A 22,202-nucleotide genomic window follows, 5' to 3' on the forward strand; every position below is an offset into this window, starting at 1 on the left:
TAAAATATATATGAATATTGAGTATAAATTTTTTTTTTAACTCCATAAATAGTATCTAGAATAAACCATCACATAAATATACCATTTCAATCAAATAATGTAAATTTTTCAAAAATGATCCAAAGGGGTTTTAAACCCAGGACATTGGCATAACAACACTAAAGCCTTTCCACCAAACTACTTTTATTACTTGTAAAAATTTTGCAATTCATTCTTATATATTACATAATGAAGTAATTTTTTTTGAAATTTATTTTATTTTATTTTGAGTTTTGGTAATAATTTTTGTTTTATTCTAATAAATAATAAATAACTGCAAATATTTTACTAAAAATTTCATATTATTTCCACTATGTAATGTTTCAAATATTTAGTATTTACTAGTCTTCAATTTAAAAAAATTAATAAATAAAATATTTAATAAACTAAAATAAATAATTCAAATATTTAATATTTTAGACATAATTAAATATATACATAATAATATTTTAATGGTTGATAAATATTAACGCTAAATATTTCATAATATTTCAACTATTAAATTAGTATATTAAATATGAAATATAAAATATTTTAATTTGTAATAATAATATAATATAATTAACTAATAATTAAAATGTTTTAAACTATTTAATATATATAAATTACTGTATATTATTATTTATTTAGAACAAAATAAAAATTAATACCAACGCTTATAAATAAATATATTGTTGCTTATAAATAAAAAAATTTGCTGTTTACAAAACAAAAATTAGAACAAAATATAGAACAAATATATTGTTGCTTGTAAACAAAAATTAATACCAACACTTAAAAATAATTATATTGCTGCTTATAAACAAAAAATTTAGACAAAGTACTTACTGTATATAAATAAATCTTACTAACAACAATACATTACGTGGAATTATTGTATATAAACAAAAGCAAAAAACCATAGTAAAAATTCATTCGAACTGATCTGAATTCAGTTTCAGTTTTAAGTCGATTCTAAAATTATTTGTACATTATAGTTTGGTTCACTAACCAAACATAACGATTAGATTATTTTAACTTCAATTCGATTCGATTTAAAGTTTGGTTTTTAAATTTTTTGAACAACACTACAAAAAATACACTTAGCCGCCACCAATGATTTTTTATTCTTGTATAAATCTATAAATCTTAGTTCTCTTATAGCCGTCATCTAATTTAATATTTTCACCCACCTATCGACCCCACATGCATGAATTAGATCTATCCAAAATCACAAAAGTATCATGCTTAGTCTTTAGTCAATATTGCAACATTAATAAACCACACTATTTTAATACCAACAAAAAATGATAGTTCACCTAATTTTTTTTTATTATCTTATACTTATAAATTGGGAAGCAAACACAAGGAAAAATGTCAAATTTAATCACAGTAAACATGGAAAATTTGAGAGTATGCCTAGTGACATTAACATTGTTGTGTTTGATTGCAACAACAATTGCAGAACAGTGTGGAAGACAAGCCGGGGGTGCAACATGTCCAAACAACCTTTGTTGTAGTCAATACGGTTACTGTGGTGACACCGATGATTACTGTTCACCTTCTAAGAATTGTCAAAGTAACTGTCGTGGTGGTGGTGGTGGTGGCGGCGGCGGCGGTGGTGGTGAGAGTGCTTCTAATGTTCGTGCTACTTATCATTACTATCAACCGGAACAACATGGTTGGGACTTAAACGCTGTTAGTGCTTATTGTTCAACTTGGGATGCTGGTAAGCCTTATTCATGGCGTAGTAAATATGGTTGGACTGCTTTTTGTGGACCGGTTGGACCTCGAGGTCAAGCTTCGTGTGGAAAGTGTCTCAGAGTAAGAACTGAATCCTATTCCTTTCTATATATCTAGGATTTCATATACTCACTTATGATCAACGGTGTGTCTGGTGTCTGACATTTGACATATATACTTACTTATGATCGATGGTGTGCCTGGTGTCTGACATCTGACATATATACTCACTTATGGTCGATGATGTGTCTGGTGTCTGACATCTGACATATATACTCACTTATGATTTATGATGTGTATGGTCTCTGACATGTATTTGAATGCAGGTGAGAAATACCGGGACAGGAGCACAGGAAACAGTGAGAATTGTAGATCAATGCAGCAATGGAGGGTTGGATTTGGATGTTGGTGTGTTTAATAGAATAGACACAGATGGCAGAGGATACCAACAGGGACATCTTACTGTGAGCTACCAGTTTGTGGATTGTGGGAATGAGCTGGATATGATCAACCCTTTGTTCTCCATCATGGATGCTAAACAATGAATGTTTCAATATGCTTTCTCTCTACCTTTGCATGGTAGTAATCAATAAGTGATTGTGTTTTAGTAACTGAGTTTGATGCTAAAGTCTTTCTGTTTTGAAAGACAAGTTTTCAAATATGCTTTTACAAGTTGGTTTTCAATATTTTCTAATTCATGCATTTCTTCCTTGGCTACATGATACTGCGTGAGATCTTCATCATTGATTTTGGTAAAACAAATTCACTTTTGTAAGTTAGATACAAATAGATAGTTCAAAATACAACTTAGGTAAAACAACCTTGTGACACAACTATTCAACAATTAAGCACACAAAAATCCACATAACCAAACAACATTAAACTAAAGGGATATTATATTATTGTTCAAACAACCATGTGTAAAAATAAGCATGATATAGTTTTGCAACTAGGTGGGATTCAAAAACATGTTTGTTTTTGCAGACACTTAATAAAATTAAACATGATATAGTTTTGGATAATTTATGGATCCATTTTATTGAAAGTTGAAACTCCTTTCACAAGTTAAAATTAGAGCATATATAAATTTATTCACTCATTAAAAAGAAATAGACCGATCAATTCAAAAGGGCTTGAAGATTTAATTTTTGTTCATTCAAATCTTCATATTCTTTTGAGAAGGAGTAAAATTTATAATGAAGGAGAAACAAAAATATAAGATTTTGGTGGAGATGAATGAAATCTATTTGACGAAACTGATATTCTTAAAATTATTAGTCTTTCAATGAATCAGAAATAAAAGTAAAAGTTACTCTTTTTAATGATATAGGAGAGGAAAAAATATTCATATTTAGCAATGATTCCATGATTTATGAACACTTTTAAAATGTGATTTATATATGTTATTGTACTATTGAGTTTTTTAAACAATTTTTTTAAATTTTTTAATATTTTGTTATTATTTAAACAATATAATTTCTTTGTTATTTTTATAATTGTATTGTAAAAAAATTATACTCACGTATTCGTACTATTAATTTTTAAAAAAATATACATTGTGTATCATATACATATATGTACCCGTACCAGGTACTGGATACGTACATGTACCTTTGCAACATAGAGCAAAAGAGATTCAACAATGAGATTTTTTCATTGGAGAGAGAGCAACTAGGCGATATAGTTTCTTTGTCGGAGAGAGCAACCATGTGACATGGTTTCTTCGAATGATTTTATTTAAACGAGTATTTATGTTACTAAAAATAGACAAATATTTTAGTTGGGTCTGAATATCTTCGAATTTAATTTTTAAGAAAATTAGTTTTATCATTAAAAAAAATAACTGTGTAACTTGTGCTTCTTTGTCCGATTATCTTTTATTTCTATATAAAATTTCATATTTACAATTATGCTATGTGTTAAAAAATATAAATTTTATGTATTTGCAATTTAAAAGTTTTGTTAATATGTCTTGTTATTTGATAATTGTATAATTATACCATATGTGTTAAAATAATAAATATAGAGAAAAGAGAAATAAAATAACAAAACAACAGATTAATGTGGAGATTCAGTCAACCACTCTTAGTCTCCAATACACTTGCATTCTCTAAAGCAAATATTTAACTATCCCTCACAACACTCTAAAACAAGAGTATAAGAGAAAATATAAAAAAAATCAAATAAGCTTAAAGTGCTTTTGATTGCTACATGTTGGAACAAAGAACTTGAATCCTATATATATATATATATATATATATATATATATATATATATATATATATATATATAGCCTCAGACTTCCTCTTCCTTCACAAAACTAAGCGATGTGAGACTTAGAAGAACTTTAATCATATATATAACCTTGGATTCCCTCTTCATTCACAAAACTAAGCGATGTGATATCTTCAACATGTATATTTTCAACCAACCCCAACAATCTCCACCTTGATTGAAAATAATACATAAGCTTTTATTGTCTTCATCAACAATCATACTCCACCTTAAGAGTATATTCACTTGAAGTTACACCACTCCAAAAAATTTCACATTGTTTTCACAGACAATTATAGTGTTAAAAACTATCATACTTCACTTAAAGAAGAGTATACTTCACTTGAAGATAAACCACTTCAAGAATTTTTACATGTCGAAAATCAGGTTGAAACTTTATGGTGCAACTTCCATGTTGGTAGGAAGCTCTTCAACCATTGACATAATCTCACAACACACTTTGCATTAATGTCCATGTATTAATCCGCTAGCAATAACTCGTCCTTTTTCATGACAGCAAAAATGTCACGAGGATACACTTCTCAATTTTCAGATAAGATCATCCTCTCTCACAACGAGAGGGATATTGCTAGCATTTGACTTAAAGTCCTTCTCTGACGCTACCCAATCATGACACTTATACTTTATATGTCTAATCTTTCCACATTTCAAACATTTCACACCTATTTAATTGTTTTTCTTCATATAAGGTCTTCCTCTAGCATCCAACACTGAGTTTGATGAAGTATTATGCTCCCATATATCAAAACAGGTTTAATATGCTCATAGGAATGAAAGAGACTTATGAGTCTTAAAGTTTTATCTTCATCTTCAATCTTGACTCCAATAGTTTATAATTCAGAAACAATACCATTGAGAAAACTTAGATGATCAGATACTTTTGTAGGTTCATTCATACGCAAGATATGAAACTGCTCCTTCAATAACAATTAATTTGATATAACTTTTCCTTGATATACCCCTTCAAGTTTCTTCCAAATCTATTTGATTGATGATGTACTAAGAATATTTGCAAGAATATTCATAGCCAAAGACATGCGGCTTGTACTCGAAGCTCTCAAATCTAGTTCCTTACACTTCTCGTTTTCTATGTTGGAAATGTTTCCTTTCAACGCCTTGTGTAATACTAATTGTATTAAAACATCTTTGTCTTGAATTTTCCACAAGCCAAAATTGATTCTTTCATCAAATTTCTCTAAGTCAATCTTCAACGCACTTGAAAAACTTGACATTACAACCAAAATCTTTCCTGCAGCAAAACAAAATTTTCCTAACCAACACAGAGTATAAAATTTCTTTTCTGATGTGGAAGATCAGACAAAATTGCAACCACATAGCATACTAAAATTTAAACTCCACCAAACCAAGACTCTTGATACTACTGGTTGGGAAAATAACAAACATAGAGAAATAGAGGAACAAAATAACAACATAAGATATTAACGTGGAAACTCCTAAATCAGAGAAAAACTGTGACCTTTGTCAAATGAAAACCAGAGAATAACACTATATAAAAATTGTTGCAACATATAGACTACATTCAACCACTCTTAGGCCCCAATACACCCATACGTTCTAAAGCAAATATTTAACTACCCTTCACATCACTCTAAAACAAGTAAGAGTATAAGAGAAAATGTAAAAATAAAATACAAGTTTAAAGTGATTTGGATTCGTACTTGTTGGAGCAATAAACTTGAATATTATATATAGTCTTGGACTCCCTTTTCCTTCACAAAACTAAGCGATGCGAGGCTTAAAAGAACTTTAATCATATATATATATATATATATATATATAACCTTGGACTCCCTATCCATTCACAAAACTAAACAACGTCAGATTTCTTCAACATGTATATTTTCAACCAACCCCAACAATATGCAGTCGCCTGGATCCGAATCCGCCACATTCACTTATTTAACTTTGACGAGTGAATTCGAACCCATAACATTTCACTAATCATTTTGTTAATCTTCTCTAACATAACCTATTAAAATCAGAACGATTTCTAAAAAAATCATTAAAAATCCTTAGAATTTCCCCTTATATTTGTAATAATTCCCTTCCTTAGTCATTTCCTTATTTTATGTGTTTGTTGTTCAGTTCCAATCGAGTAGTCTTTTTCACAGAAAGATAATTTTTTTCTACCTTTTCATCTTCGTTAGTTGTCTTTTGCTCTCATGTTCCATCTTTGCTCTCACCTTATCTCTTGTTCTCGTATTTATCCTAGGGTTTTTCTAATTTAAAATAGTTACAGTTAAATTTAAATAATAATTTATTAAAATTAAGATAGATTTATAGGGAAAAAGATATTCACATGGGGGAAATAAGAAATATAGAAGAAAGAATAGTGGAGATATGAAATAATGGTGGAAATATGAAATATAGAAGAAACAAAAGTATGCATTATTTGTAACTTATTATAGTAAATCTTATGTAAATTCATGGTATAAATTAGGAAGATATTCGGGTTTCCGTATGGGTAAATTTATTTGATATAATATAAAATATATATAGATACGCGTATAAATTTAAAATAAATTATTTAATTATAAAATAACAATGATTATATAAACTCAATTGTATTAAATAACCATATAAAAATAAAGGACCTATGAGATAGAGAAATAAAAAGGAAGAGATGCACGAGGTTTCATATGTTTCAACTGTGGGGAGTCTTATGCATGCTCAAGTTTACACCCGTCCCAACTTAGCATTTGTCGTAGGAGTCCTTGACAGATATCTAAGCAACCCTGGTATAGAGCACTAGATAGCAGTGAAGTGTGTAATATGTTACTTGAAGAGAATAAGAAACTTTGTGCTCACTTATCGAAAGTCGGATAACTTAGAGATCATTGGGTATTCTAACTTTAATTTTACAAGGTGCCCGGATAGGAAACGTTTCACATCTGGTTACATCTTCCTCTTGGGTGGAGCCTAGAGGAACAATCTCTTGAAAGTCTTTCAAATAGACTTTAGTGACTCTCTACCATGGCAGTAGAGTTTGTTGCTTACTTTAAGGCATTATATCATGCAATTTTCTTATGGAACTTTGTCATTGGGCTTACACATCGTTGGGAGCATTAAAAGACCCTTGAAGGTTTATTGGGACAATAGTGCAGTTGTGCTATACTCCAACAATAATATGAGTTCTACAAAATCAAAATTTATTGAAATCAAGTATTTTGTTGGGTTTGAAAGAGTTCAGGAAAAACAAATTTTGATAGAACGTATAAGAACAGACTTATTGCTACTTGGTCCACTAACCAAAGGTTTGACACATAAGGTTTTTCATGAGCATGGTGCTCATATGAGTCTTGATTTTGAGACTGCTTTATATTAGTGAGAGTCTTTTCCTTACTTTTCTACATTGAATATTTTGGTTTTTTTATTTTGGTACAAACTTTATGTTATGTTTGATTTTTCGCATAAATAAAAAACTCATGAGGTATTATTGTTATAACAATGTTAATTTTTTAATTTTTTGTTATGTGCAAGTATTTTAATTTTGAATTGCACCTAAAGAACTTCAATTTGATCTCACTAAAATATTAAGTAGGACCATTTGAAAATATACATGATTTAGAGATCACATTGCATAAAATTTCCATGTCATTCTTCTCTACCGATCTATGTCATAAAATATATTAATGTGGTGGTTGTTTGAGTTCTATCACGCTATACATAAGTGGCGAAAGTCGCGGTGGTCCCATTATTGATATATGAGGTGGACCAGATTGTAAAGTTAAAATTTAAAGATAAATAACATTCGGATGCGCCTAAAGAGCTGTGATATGATTATTAAGATATATCATTCAATTGGCATATTGTTATAATATTTTAAATATTTTAATATTTTAATAATTATTATGTGAGCATATATGTTTTAATTATAATAGTTATTTTATCAAATTAAGTGTCTTAAACAATTAAGTGATCAAATAAAGTTAAAAGACATATTTTATTTCATAAAAATTAATTAATTAATTAATTAGATATGAGTGAATGTCACCATATCGTTCATTTCAGAATAATGTCAATTCTAATTTATTATCACTCTATAAATAGGCTATGGTCCCTAATATATCTCATCTAAGTTGTTTATATCTTACCACCAATAAGATTTTTCTCAATAGATCCAAATATTCTTAAAATTAACTTGCACCTCCTTTAATTTTATACATACTTATATGATTACCTGAGTTATAATTTACCATCCAAACAACTTAGTGTTGAAATAAAAATGGTTTTAGGCTCTGTTTGGCCAGCCCTATTTTGAGCTTATAGCTTATAAGTTTGTATGATAATAAAAGACTTGTTTGATAATAATTTTTTCATTACGAGCTTATAGCTTATTTTACTAACTTATAGTTTATTCTCCAGACGCTATTTTAAATAGCATGTTTTAACTTATAGCTTATCATTTTTTCTTCCATTATTATCCTTATAAATTTTAATTATTTTAAATATATATTTAATTATTAATTAAGAAATGTTATTTTATGTTATTTACTAAAAACTTTAATTGATATTTAATTAACTTATCAGCTATCAGTCATAATCCATCAATCATGTTGCCTTCGAAGTCACACTTTAATGGTATTTAACGAGCTATTATCAATTAATGGTATTGGACATTAAACCAATAAAAATTAATAATTTTTTTTATCTTTATCAGAAATCTATGATCATCTTAATTAGAACTTGATGGTTAATTTCTCCTAAGTTTGTCCAAATTATGTATCATTGTATTTCATCTGTCTTATAAGATCATCTTAATTGTATTTTATCTTAATTGGAACTTGGTGGATAACTTTTATGGCAGTGTATTTTAGTGAAGGAACTCAGTCTTTAGGGACCATGCTTATCACCTACCAGCATTCAGCTTATATACAAAAGGAGAATTTACACATCATGCATGTTGTTTATGTACTATTACTCTCGTTTTGATTCTAAAAAGGGGAAGACATCATAGGGTCCATTGGTAGTAATAAGTTACAAAATTGGAGGGTATACATTTAACATTATGAGAAACAAATCAAAAAGATCCATAACATAGAAGAAATTAATGAACAACTTCCCAAGTAGGAACACCAAACACCTGAGTTTTGTCCCAAGTAGTTGTATATCTATGTAAAGTAATCAAGGACCACATAATATGAATAGATAGGATAGGGAACCATCTCAAAGAGGTATGGTCTTTCGACAATACGATAAAGCCATCACAAAGTCCTTAGCCGAAGATCCTACAGATGCCGGAAGCTTTTTCGATGTTGACGCTGTGCAGAACCACAGATCTACTAAGTTATGCATTTGCAAAGATGGGAGAACGGGTTGACCCCGACATATTATTTCCACCTGTAGAAAATAGCACCAAACCATGTCACAATAATGAACCAGCAAAGGCTCAACTAGTCAGACTCGCAAAACTTTTCAATAGCAATCAGGTAAATGTAGAAAGATCTGTACTATGTTGCTTTGTCTCATCTCATGTAGAAATGTCTCAATCAGATAACAAAAAAACACTGATACATAACACATTGAGGACCAAACACATACTAAGATTAAAAACTTTAACTCCAAAAAATTTGAGATAAGTTGAAAACACAAGGTAAAAAAAGGAAAATGAAACGAGGGTATGGCAGTCGTTAAGTAATTAGAATGAACTCACCTCTGCTTCACTAGCAAGATTAAGTTTCTTCATGAGGTACTTTTGAATAAACGAGACTGGCACACTACCATCTCTGTGATGAGATAAGAAAAGAGAGATTATACTGAATGAGCTATCACAATTTTTAGTTATGAAAAATGCAGGAAACAGCAACACATTTTTAGTTCAATAAGGAAGCTAAATATTATGAATCTTCCCAGTGCCCCCATATAGAATAGCACAGCGAATCAAGGAATGAGCCTACTAAGCCAAAGATAGCATAATCTTCTAAGACATTTCAAGATAATCCGATAAGTAAACAATTATGATAACTACAAAATCAGCCGCCACAAGTGTTTGGCATTTCTGTTTAAAGAAGCTCCAAAGGTATGTTAAAAAAGTTAAGAATATCCTCTACATCCATTGAGTAAATATGAGAGGGGACAACATAAGAAAAAACAGAAACTTATTTCCGCTGAACATATGTCCCTTCTCAGCAAATTGTTCCGAAAAATTTGTTTAAGTTACTTGTAACTGAGTACAAACTGCCAGATCAATAGGAGTGTTTTTCACCATTACTGTGGTCATGTACATCATACTAATCATAGAGACCCAATCTGTACAGGATAGAATTACAGGGAAACACATAAGTTGTTCAAGGAGGAAGGGAAAATAACTATCCAACTTGTTACACCTGGCACAAAGAATTGAAGGCTGCAGTGATAGCAGCCCAAGCATGCTGTAGTCGAGGGGTGGACCGCAATTAAGATAGCTTTCTAGCAGCTTCTAATGCTAAAGATGACTAAAACCGTTCTAGATCTCTAAAGTCTAAACTTATGAACTCAACAAACACAAGCCAAATTTGGATGCGAGAAAAGACCATATTAGCTTTTATAGCAAAATTGTTATGAATACGAGTGTTGAAGAGAGAAAAAGTTTGAAAAATAAACAACTAACAAAACATTCATTTTTCACTTAGCTTCACTCACGAGTCATTTCACGAAATTAGATTTGTGTCATTCAACAATCATCTATTTAAAAAGGTGCTTTTTTTTTTATCTAAGATATCCTTCATATGTAAAAAAACAATCTTTTTGTTTTACCTTTACGTTTAATTTACTCCTTGGGAACTTAAATTTGAGCCTAACTAAAGTGGTTAATTAGACTTACAAACATTATATTATAATTCTATTATGAAATTATAAATCAGCATACAAAACCACATTTTCATATCATTTTATAAAACATTTAGCACGAACTGAAAAAATGGGGAAAGGGGTGATTTCTGTTGTGTCGATTCACAGGTTATTTTGCTTGCTAAATTTCAAGAAAAAAAATCATGGTGAGAATTAAACAGAGAAGCAGAAAGAGTACATGAGTTGGAAAATTTACTTTATTCTTAAATAGCAAGCCGAGATCTGTGGCAAGGAAATTTCTCCATTCCTGAATAACAAGGTCAATGCTATGCTTTAGGATCCATAGAATAAAAATAACTTATGATATATAAGATCAATATAATAGAGATTGAATATAAAAAGGTAACTTACTGGTCTTCAGAAGCAACTAATGTAAACCAAATAGGACTGTTTTTCCTGTTGCACCTGCTCCCTGTTGCATCTAACACGAGTTGTGCTGAGGCAGACATCTCAGATGCTGCTGTTCTCTTCTGATTAGCAGGACGCATCCTTTTTCGCTTCACGGGTCCTGAAGGCAAGGTGTTTCCATCCTTGTCATCTCCAAACTTTGTTTTATGTCCATTGCTCTTGTTCTTGGTTTTAGGCATGTGTAATTCACCCTGAACAGATGTAGGTGGCTCTGCTTTGGTAACTTCAGACATCACTAATCCACCGTGAGGAGTAACCGGGGACTCTAATTTGGCAAGAGGAGTCCCTTGTAAATTTGACCTTGAGGACTTTGTTCTATTGGCCGCTTCAACGAGACAGTTCAAGGGCGTCCAGAGATCAGCCTTTCCTTCAGTAAGGTCCATATTGTTGTTTGTATCTTCATTAGGTCTATGCTTCTTAGAAGTCTCAGCTAAGAAAGAACCCTACAACAATATAACAATCATGCACGAGCATATAATCACATGTAACAGTGTCATCATAATTGTTCTAGTAAAATCCCAACCAACCACAAATCGAAGCAGAGCCGAACTTACCAGAATATCTTCGTCATGTGTTTCTTCTTTCTTTACAGAACCTTCGGGGATAAAACTGCATCCACGTAAAGTAGCAGCCTTTCTCGTACCAGTTTTTGTTCTCTTTCCTGTAAAGCCTGTATGTGTTGAAACTTTGGGAGCACTAACCACCAATGATGAAAGAGATCTTTCCTTCCTTTTTGCTGGTAGGGGTATTGAGGGAACAACTTCTTCGGCCTCAACCTTCTTTCGTTTAAATGGGAATATTTTGGTCCTAATATCTTGCAGATTGTGATCAGGCCTGGTGACAATTAATACGCACAAATGATTAGCTAAATCACATTACCAAAAAAGTTGCGGACAAATTAGATATCATCATAGTGATTATAGGAACTTTAACTAAAAATTTCCCGAAATAGATAGTGCAATAAATAAATCAAAGAGATTTAAGGCCTTCAAGCTTTATGGCATCTCAGATTAATGTCATCAATATGGGAGAGAAAACACATAGATTCATAATATGCATCAATAAATCTGAGAAAATAGCTGCAAAATATCACAACAGTGTTGAATTTGAAGAAACCACAAGTTACACAAATTGCTATCCTAAATGAGCTATAACCATAGACACTGAACTAAAACAAAGACGAACCTGAGCTTTTCGACAGGAAGAATACCGAGATCAATGTTGCATACGGGACAACAATCGCTCTCTTCATCGGAAAGCTTGTCATATATACACTTCCTGCAAACTGGAACATGCAATTCAACAACGTTCAATGTAATGCACAAATAAATATCATATTACAATAACTCAAAAACCAACGAAATCAACATAAACAAGAAAAACACAGAAAATCAATAGTTAATTTGACTGCATAGTTGACTTGAAGATGTTAGTCAATCAATCGTAGTAACAAACAAAAAAACACTAATGTTTAACGTTGTTGTCGGCGTGAACAAGAACATGAACATGATAAACAACATAAGAAGAATAGAAATAATAGGAAAAAGGTTGTAATTGAAAGAATTGAGAAAGAAGGGTTAAGATTAAGAACGTAGAATAGAAAAGAATAGAAATCGGAATGAAATCAGATCGAGGGATAGGAATGAATTACAAGTGTGAAGACAAAGGGATATAGTGGTAGCATCTTTCAAGAGCTTAAGACAAATAGGGCATGTCATGCATGCTTCAAGAGTTTCTCTTTTCACTTTCACAACCATCGCATTAACAGCAATGGGATCTATCTGCGAGAAAGAGGAACAGATTGTTGTTACCACGACGTGAGAGAGACCGAACCGAAGCAGTTGAATCGAATGTTGGTGGAAGAAGAAAGACAAGAAGAAGAAACAGCGGTGAAAGAAAGAGCGTAACAAACGCGAAGAACCCAAACGCTTATTTATGCTGTTTTCTTTTCTGTGTCTATCTATTCTATTTACAATTATAATTTTTATTCAACTTAACTACAACACACTTTGCTTCCACCAACTAAAGCATTGTGTTAAAAATTAAAATTGTGATAAAGGGTTGGAATTACTCACGATTCTCCGAATTAAATTAGACGGTCCAATAAATCGAATATTGATAATAAATTTTTCAAATTAGTTCAATTAGTCACTGTGTAGAGATATTAGACATAGAGATAATGAATTATTATCTACGGTAATATATACTATTACTAAAAAGTGTGAATTGATTATGAACAACAACTATAATGCTGGGAAGTGGTTGTAAACTCATTATGACACGTCTCGTTTTGTTGCTCGTGGTACAAGTTAAACTAATGGATTTGGATTTAATGGTGTTTGGAACTTACACAAAAATTATGCATTATCTTTAACTCAAGTATGGTTTGGATCTAGCACGGAATGATTTGGATTTAACACTAAATATGGTTTGCATCTAACACTGGGGAAGTTCGATACAAAGTGAGTTTAGTTTTGATGTTAGAATTAGAAATATTCTAAAAAAATAGATATGGGTTATACTCTCAATCCAAATTAAATGTTATTGGTCGGTGTGATATTAAGTTCAAGTTGATTTTTTTTTTTTCCACTCGGAAACTTCTCAAAAACTTTTGAATATACAATATTTTTTGGATTAGGATTCACGTGTTGGAGGAAGACTAAAGATCTCTCATGGAAGGATAAGAGAATGATTAGGCTCAAGGTGCTTGCAATTGAAAGAAAGTAGAAATTCAAGTAGTAGAGTCAAGATTAAAAGCACTCAAGTTCATCTCTTTCATCTCAATACATTCAACTCATTAAAACTAGAAGTAAGGGTTGTCTTGGGTGAAAATTCGGCATGAAAATAGTGTAGTGACTCGAGAAATAACATGTTGAAATCATGATAGAAATTAGGGTTCTGGATGCATAGTTTTGTGTATTTTATGTAAAAAAATTTAATTGATTAAGGTATGATGATGTTTAGATGATGTAAGAGGTAAGGGATGATCAATGTGAGTTTAAGGATGAATTTTTATTGAGAGAAATGTTGATTTTTTGGATTGCAGGACTTTGAATTGTCTCATGGTTTTGGTTGGATCTGTTAACGCAACAATCAGGGGAGGATCGAGCGAGTAGCATTCTTGTTTGTTGGACATTCCTTTGAGGAACACATCTTTGTGGGAGACACACCACTTCTCCACCTAAAACCTTAAGGTGATAGGTGAGTGGATTCTCTCACTTATAAATGCTCAAGTCACCACATTCATATCCAATGTGAGACTATTTTCCCCACACTCACACTTGCATTATTCTCAACACTCCCCCTCAAGTGTGAGTCCAGAATGTTCCCCCTCAAGTGGAAGTTCTCTCTTCCGCATACACTTGTATACGTTGGATATGGAACATTTTACACTTGCACGAGGGAGCATTTTACACTCGGGACACACCTTTGTGAGAGACACATCACATATTCACCAAAAACCTTAAGGTTATACGTATGTAGGTTATGTCACTTATAAAGTGTTCAATCTTCCCTTATCTAATCAATGTGGGACTTCTTTCTCACACTTGATTCTCAACACTCCCCCTCAAGCATTCATCTTTAGTGAACTTGATCTTGAAGCCTTTGTCACAAAGTTGGCTAATACTAATAAGATCGTGCTTTAGTCCTTCAACATAACGAACATCTTCAATGGATGTGAAAGGTGGTGCACCAACTTTGCCTATGCCAATAATCTTTCATTTGTTGTTATCTCCATAAGTAACATAACCCTTGGCCATAAGCATTAGATTTGAAAATTTGTTGATGTCTCCCGTCATATGCTTTGAACAACCATTATTGAGATACCACAGATTTGATGTAGACTTCAAGCATACCTCATCGTCTTCATCATTGGAATGGTGTGAAGTCAACAATTAGATTTTCACTTTCGTCACTATCCAAATCAGATGATGAACTTATCTCATTGTCTTCCCATGCAACATAGGCCTTTTTATTCTTAGACTCCTTTTTGCCTTTGAAACCACCATTTTTGGAGAGTTTAGGACAATCAGCTTTATATGACATTGCTTACCACATTCATAACAAGTGACATCTTGTGTTGAAGTGGAAGCCCTTTTTTTCCTGAAATGTTTCTTTCTTTTTGCATAAGAAGAGGATTTATCATCTTTACCAAAGAACTTACCAAGTCTTTTCACGAGGAGCATGAAGTTTTCATCTTCCTCCGGCGGATTATCATTTTTAATTTCTTTAGAATCTACTTTCAAAGCGATGCCTTTGGATTTTGTCTCTTGACTTTCATGCTTTTTAAGTCTTCCGAGTTTCGCCTCGTATTCTTGAAGTTTTCCGAACAATGTTGCAGAGGTCATTCTAGATAGATTTTTCTTCTCGCATATTGCGGTTACTTTTGCTTGCTATTCTTTGGTTAAGGATCTAAGCATTTTAAGATTGATTTCCTCGGTAGTAAGAGTCTTACCAAGTGCTTTCAAGTGATTTACTAAGTGCACAAATCTTTTCTGCAAGTCGAGGAAGGATTCTTTGGGCTGCATTCTGAATAACTCGTATTAACTCAACATGTTTAATCGAGATATCTTTACTTCAACGGTTCCTTCATGAGTTTCTACTAATGTATCCCATATTTCTTTTGTCGTTGTGCATGCCGAAACACGAAAGAACTCATCTATGCTAAGGGCACCTTGAAGAAAATTGATTGCCTTTTTGTTAGAGAGGACTTTTTTCTTATCATCGTCATCCCATGAACCTTTAGGCTTTGCCGATCCAACACCATTGACAATATTTGTAGGAACAAAGATAGCGTTTACCTAGACCTCTTCATTGACGTTACAAAACCTTTTGTGTCATCAAACCTTAAACCAATTCCTTACATCCTTCACAAAATCTCTGTTCACAATATCCTCCCCCGTGCTGGAAGTCTTGAAAAAGTTTCTAGATATGATGTCCTGGTGATTTTTCATCTTCTAAACCGTCACCCTTTCCACTTAGGTTTCTTAATTCTTAACTTCATGAAACATGCTCGTAAGAAAGGTCGAAGTGCTCCCTATGGAATGGTATTGAGTCTGGTGTTTAAGTATTTCAATATTCCTCTTAAAGGAGAAAATTCCTTTAGAGGTGTTGGATCCATTCATGGATGTAGACTCAGCAAAATGAACATCCATTTGCTTCCAAATCCTCAGAAACGAAAATGCCAACTAAAAGTATCCATCCCTAAAAAGAAAGTCAGACCCTCCAAAAACCCTATTCCTGAAAAGGAAAAAGTCTCAGAGGAGTTAATGTTTGGGAACTCCTCTGTTGGACCCCAGTATCAGTTCCATCAACTGCTAAAGTCACCAGTAACCCTACCAAAAATCTGTCCCCATCTGGTGAACAAACTTTGTCTCCTATAGTTGAACAAGTCTCAACTACTCAACCTGAACAAGTTATAGAACCACCACCCTCACAAGATGTCTCCTCACCCATCCCCTCATTTGTCACTCCTCCTGACCAAACTATCTCACCTGAAGAAAATATGTTTGTTTCTCCACCCTCACCCTTAATTCATACTGAAAACACTTGCATTGAGTCACCATGTCCTCCCAATCCTCCAAGTGTTCAAACTCCTGTGTTTGACCCTTCACCAAGACAGTCTCATGACTCCTCACCTGTGCCTGACTTAGACCTAAATGTAGACTCCCAACATTACCTGGCTGAGATAAATGATAACCTTGACACGCTCCTTTTCCAACATCAAGCACTCAAACATAGTCAGTCTCTGCCTTACTCTAGTGGTTTTGATCCAAATACCTAAACTTTGTACTCCTTGATACCTTCTCATCATCAAACCACATACTCTACTCCTCCATCTATCCAACCAGATGATGGATCAGTCTTCATACATAATCCTTTTGCACTCTTCTCCTCTCCTCAAAAGGCTGACTATACTTTTGAAAATACCCTGAATAACTTTTTAGGACGAGCTCTCATCTACTACTCATGGACCCTCCGCTCAAGAATGAAGGATAGAAAAACACTTAGAAAGGGGGGGGGGGGGGGTTGAATAAGTGTAGTTTCAAAAACTCGTAAGATAAAAATAATTTGCACAAGTATTTTTATCCTGGTTCGTTGTTAACTAAACTACTCCAGTCCACCCTATACAAGGTGATTTACCTCAACTGAGGATTTAATCCACTAATCACACGAGATTACAATGGTTTTCCACTTAGACAACTTCTAAGTCTTCTAGAGTCTTCTGATCACAACTTGATCACTCTAGGAACAACTGCTTAGAGACCTTCTAAGACTTCTCTAGAGTATACTGATCACAACCCGATCACTCTAGGAACAACTGCTTAGAGACCTTCTAAGACTTCTCTAGAGTATACTGATCACAACCCGATCACTCTAGTCCTTTACAATTTAATGTAAACAAATTCTAAGAGTATTACAATTGCTTCTTAAAAGCGATAATCACAAACTGTGATATTTCTCTTACAGATTTAAGCTTAGACTCACTAAAGTATTACAACAGTAATGTAGTGAGGTTGAAGATGAAGTTTCTGAGCTTTGAGTTGAACAGCGTTTCAGCAAGTTAATATTCACAGAAAAATGTTAAGAATTGGTAACCTTGCTTCTCATCAGAACTTCATTTATATAGGCGTTTGAGAAGATGACCGTTGGGAGCATTTAATGCTTTGCGTATTCCGTACAGCATTGCATTTAATGTTTCACTGTTTTGTCAACTACCTCGAGGCTTGCTTTTGCTGTGACTACTGACATTGCCTTTAATAGCTTCTAACGTTCCTTTTGTCAGTCAGCGTAGCCTGCCATCTAGTACTTGATTCTGATTTGTTCTTTGTAAATACTGCGTTGAATATCATCAGAGTACAAACAGCTTGGTGCAGAGCATCTTCTGATCTTCTGATCTTGATATGCTTCTGAGCATGATTCCATGACTTCAGTGCTTCTGCTTCTGAACTCAAGTTCTTCTGATGCTTCTAATAGACCATGTTCTGATTCTGCTTGACCATCTTATGATGTCTTGCCAGACCATGTGCTGAAGTTGCATACTGAACCTTCTGAGTCAAAGCTTCTTAGCGCTGATTTGTGCATACTCTTTATATATTTCCTGAAAAGGAAATTGCATAGGGTTAGAGTACCACATTATCTTGAGCAAAATTCATATACATTGTTATCATCAAAACTAAGATTATTGATCAGAACAATTCTTGTTCTAACAAAGAACCCTTTGGATCCCTTAATTCCTCCTTTTTCAAGAACACCTTTGAGAATCAAGATCGTAATACTTTCCATCCTTTCAAAACTGAAAAATCAGACCACTGCCAGCTCCTCTCAAGACAACCTCTTTGCACTCCAAAAAGCTATAGTCAGCATTGGTCGTCAAAATCAAGCCTTCTTTGACTGGCACTCCAATGTGTTCCTATCAGTACCTTTTCCTCTCGTTCCTCCACCTGAGATTCCTGCGTTTGAACTTCCTTTTCTTCAAGTCTCCACCAACAAATCTGATACTGAGGAATGATTGTTGGTGTCCCCTACCCCCTTCTTTTTGTTGGATGTCAAAAGGGGGAGTATTACTTAGTATTACTTAAGTTTGATTTATTTCTGTTTTTTTCGTTTTTTTCTTGCTTTTGTTTTTATCTTCTGCTATTTTTATGTATTGTACTCTTGGTAGTCTAACCAAGTAGCTTGTTTGCTTTTTCCTCTTTCAATTATTAACCATGTAAACCTGGTATGTAATGGACAAAGAAATGAGGAACTTTTTGTATTATATATTTAGTCTTAACCAAGCTTATTATTCCAACAAATTTAAAACATCAAACATATTGGCATATAATCAGGGGGAGCAAAATTTAAAAACAATTAGTCTTTGAAAACTTAAATTATCTTCTTTGCAGGGGAAGCTTCCACAAAAACAAAATCTATACAATATTTGTCATCCTCAAAAGGGGGGATAATGTTAAAACATATATAGTTTTGAGGGCAACAAACTATTTTTCTAACTCCTCTACAAGTTTGTGTTTGATATCTTAAAACATGTCATTCAAGATATTAACTCTCTCATAAGATTTTGTTTATGTCCTACAAAAGAATATATCACTATGCCTTGAGTATGTTTACAAATATCATTCAAAAGCCTTCACTACTTAAAACAAAAGGAAACACGTGGACCATTTCTTTTCAAATATATTCAAACATACATAGAGTGTTATCACTTCCTCTAGTTCATCTACTCAAAGGACATAACTCATGAAGCCTCAAAGTACACTTCTCACAAAGTACTCTCAACAGCTATTTATCAATATGACTATAAATACAACATCACAACATACTGCAAAGGCAAGCAAACAGAGAAGAAAAGATCAATCACAAAATTCTTGATAAGTCTTAAAGTCTAGAAGTTCTTTTCTAAAGGAAAGTTCTATCACTGCCAAATAGTGAATTTACTTTGTATCAAAACTTCAATTTTATATATCCTCAAGAGATATATAACCTTGAAAGAAATAGAGTAGTAAAATCTAAAGTGGAGAAAACTTTAGTAAGTGTAAGAGCCTTTTGAGGCTCTGTAAGAATTATCACATTTATCCCTCTTTACGATAATAGTGTGAGGAATAAGAAAATCTCACTGTGTGTGAGGACTGGACTAACCAAATTGGTGAACCAGTATAAAGTGCTGTGTGTTTTCTGCTTTACTATTTTCTTACTTGTCATTACCATTTCTAACTACTCAAATCATTTTTAACATAGAACAAAAAATGGGTCACTAGTCAACCCCCCCCCCCCCTTTTTCTAGTGACATTTCTTGTTCCAACACTTCTTCCCTTTATTTTCGTTAAACCCTAATCCTCTTTTCTAAATTTCTTTTCTTCTTTCATTGTCATTGTGTAGTGATAACAATCTTGTTCATCAAGATTGATAAAAATTCTCAATAAGTTTTGGTGGATTTCCAACAAGTTTGACAAGTCAAACAAACATTTCCTTAAGTTCTGAAAAATAAAATAAAATTGAAAGATTCACGACAACCACTTTCTCTTTCCCTCGTAAAAAAACAAAATACGTTTCCTCCTTTCTCAACTCTCCCAGCAACGACAACAATGATGGCCGGTTTTTGCAACACAATAAATAAAAACGCGATTCTTAAACAACCATACATCTTTCCTTTATCATCCTCATGTAAATAAAAACAACAATATATCCAATCAAAAATCAAACACAACCTTCAACATTATAATCCAAACAAGCACGGCGAGATAATCATGAGAAAAAGAAGGTGATTCGCTAAAGGAAAGAAAAATGGAGTTATTGAGCATAAATGACAGTGGGTGCCTGGGTGGTGGCTGCACGTGGTGGCCACAGATAGCCAAAATTGGAGCGTTTTCGGAGAGAACGAGAATGTATATTTGGTGGAAGAAATAGCAGGAGATATGGCGGCAGATCATGACTTTTTCTAGCGGCGTTTTTTTTTTTTTTGAAAATTCAAAAAATTAAAAAACATTTTTTAAAAATCCAGTATTTCTTTAAATATTTATTAGAAATCAATGCGTTTTCTTGAAAATTTCAGAAATTTTTGTTATTTCTTCGTAAAATCCGGTATTTTTTTTAATATCCGGTACTAGCAAACTCAAAAAGATTCAACAAATTTTTCTAGCCTAATCTTAAAAGGAATAAATGTAAAATCAATTAAAAAAAACAAAATTCTAAACTTGTTTTCACGGAAAGAAGGCCCATACCCATAGTGTGCTTTCTAGTTACTAAAAGAAGTTCCTAATTCCACAAAGCACTGTTTCTTCATCATTATTATGCTTTGATACAAACCCTAATTCCAAGTTCGCACAAACCCTACTATCAACATGTGTTTGACGATGTGGAGTGAGTTACCGCAAGACATCGTTGAATCAATCTCCAAAAAGTTTACAATCTATTCGGATTATCTCCGATTCCGATCTGTATGTCGCAGATGGAGACTTTTTGTCCCTAAAACCCCTCTCCATCTAGAGCTGTCAAACAAGCCCTATTATTAAAAGCCCTAACTATTTGGCCCCATTAAAGCCCTATTATATTGAGCCCCAAATTATTGAGATTTATATTGGGCCTAAAATTTTAGGCCCTTTACATAATGCATCTTTTTTTGGCCCCATTGAAGGGGCCTTATTTTATTTAAAAACTCATAGAAACTTCATTTCCGTCTTTGATACTTTATTTAATAGAAGGCTCGATATACAATATTGAAAACAAGTAGAAAAAAAAAGAAAGGTTATTTGTTTTTTTGGGAAAGTAAGAAAAAAAAGAGTAGTTTAAAACGATCAGAATATCAAAGTGCACAATGTTGTTGCTCTTTAATACTTTATTTATATTAAAATGTTCCAAACTTTTATTATTTTAGTTAGACATAGGATTCGGTTAGAGAACATCTTTGCGGTTTCTGCCTGCACCGTTAAGCATATTTTTTAAAAAAATTATTAAAAGTTATTTAATTTTTTGATTTTTTGATTTTATTTTATTTTTTAAAATTAAGTTTTTTATTTTATTTGGGGCCTTATAGTCCTTTTTCAAATTTTGAGGCCTTCTAATATTGGGCCCTAAGTATTTGAGGGCTTACTTTTTTAAAATTATTTTAGGCCCTTTTATTATAGGGGCTAGGGCCTAAATTTATTGGCCCCTTAAATTGACACCTCTATCTCCATCTACCAACTCAACTCCCATGGCTCATGCTTTCTCACAATTCTTGTTTTGACCTCTCGGCCAACAAAATCCATCAACTCAATCTCGCCCCATATTCTTCTCCTGAAACTCTTGTCTGCGGTTCTTCTCATGGCTGGCTTGTCATTCTCGACGAAACCTCAGATCTTCGTCTTGTTAACCCTATTACACTCGCCACAATACCTCTTCCTAATCTT

At 32.8% G+C, this 22,202-nt stretch overlaps 3 protein-coding genes across 3 annotated transcripts; 2 read left to right on the forward strand and 1 right to left on the reverse strand.

Moving 5' to 3' along the window:
- The first annotated feature begins 1,378 nt into the window (after positions 1-1,378).
- LOC131612868 (pro-hevein) lies at positions 1,379-2,480 on the forward strand. The gene is made up of 2 exons (XM_058884618.1): positions 1,379-1,842; positions 2,088-2,480. The coding sequence occupies exons 1-2, from the start codon at positions 1,393-1,395 to the stop codon at positions 2,304-2,306; spliced, it is 669 nt and encodes a 222-aa protein (XP_058740601.1). The 5' UTR covers positions 1,379-1,392; the 3' UTR covers positions 2,307-2,480.
- A 6,500-nt stretch (positions 2,481-8,980) lies between these two features.
- On the reverse strand, positions 8,981-13,259 carry LOC131610668 (E3 ubiquitin protein ligase DRIP2-like). Its single transcript, XM_058882672.1, has 7 exons — positions 12,965-13,259; positions 12,499-12,598; positions 11,868-12,147; positions 11,257-11,756; positions 11,102-11,152; positions 9,731-9,803; positions 8,981-9,417 (listed from the first exon to the last, which is right to left on the reverse strand). The coding sequence occupies exons 1-7, from the start codon at positions 13,068-13,070 to the stop codon at positions 9,244-9,246; spliced, it is 1,284 nt and encodes a 427-aa protein (XP_058738655.1). The 5' UTR covers positions 13,071-13,259; the 3' UTR covers positions 8,981-9,243.
- Positions 13,260-16,316: 3,057 nt separating this feature from the next.
- Positions 16,317-17,098, forward strand: LOC131615057 (pollen-specific leucine-rich repeat extensin-like protein 2). The gene is made up of 2 exons (XM_058886572.1): positions 16,317-16,443; positions 16,614-17,098. The coding sequence occupies exons 1-2, from the start codon at positions 16,317-16,319 to the stop codon at positions 17,096-17,098; spliced, it is 612 nt and encodes a 203-aa protein (XP_058742555.1).
- Positions 17,099-22,202: the final 5,104 nt, after the last annotated feature.

This window comes from Vicia villosa, linkage group LG6 (genome assembly GCF_029867415.1).
Source record: "Vicia villosa cultivar HV-30 ecotype Madison, WI linkage group LG6, Vvil1.0, whole genome shotgun sequence".
NCBI classification, from domain to species: domain Eukaryota; kingdom Viridiplantae; phylum Streptophyta; class Magnoliopsida; order Fabales; family Fabaceae; genus Vicia; species Vicia villosa.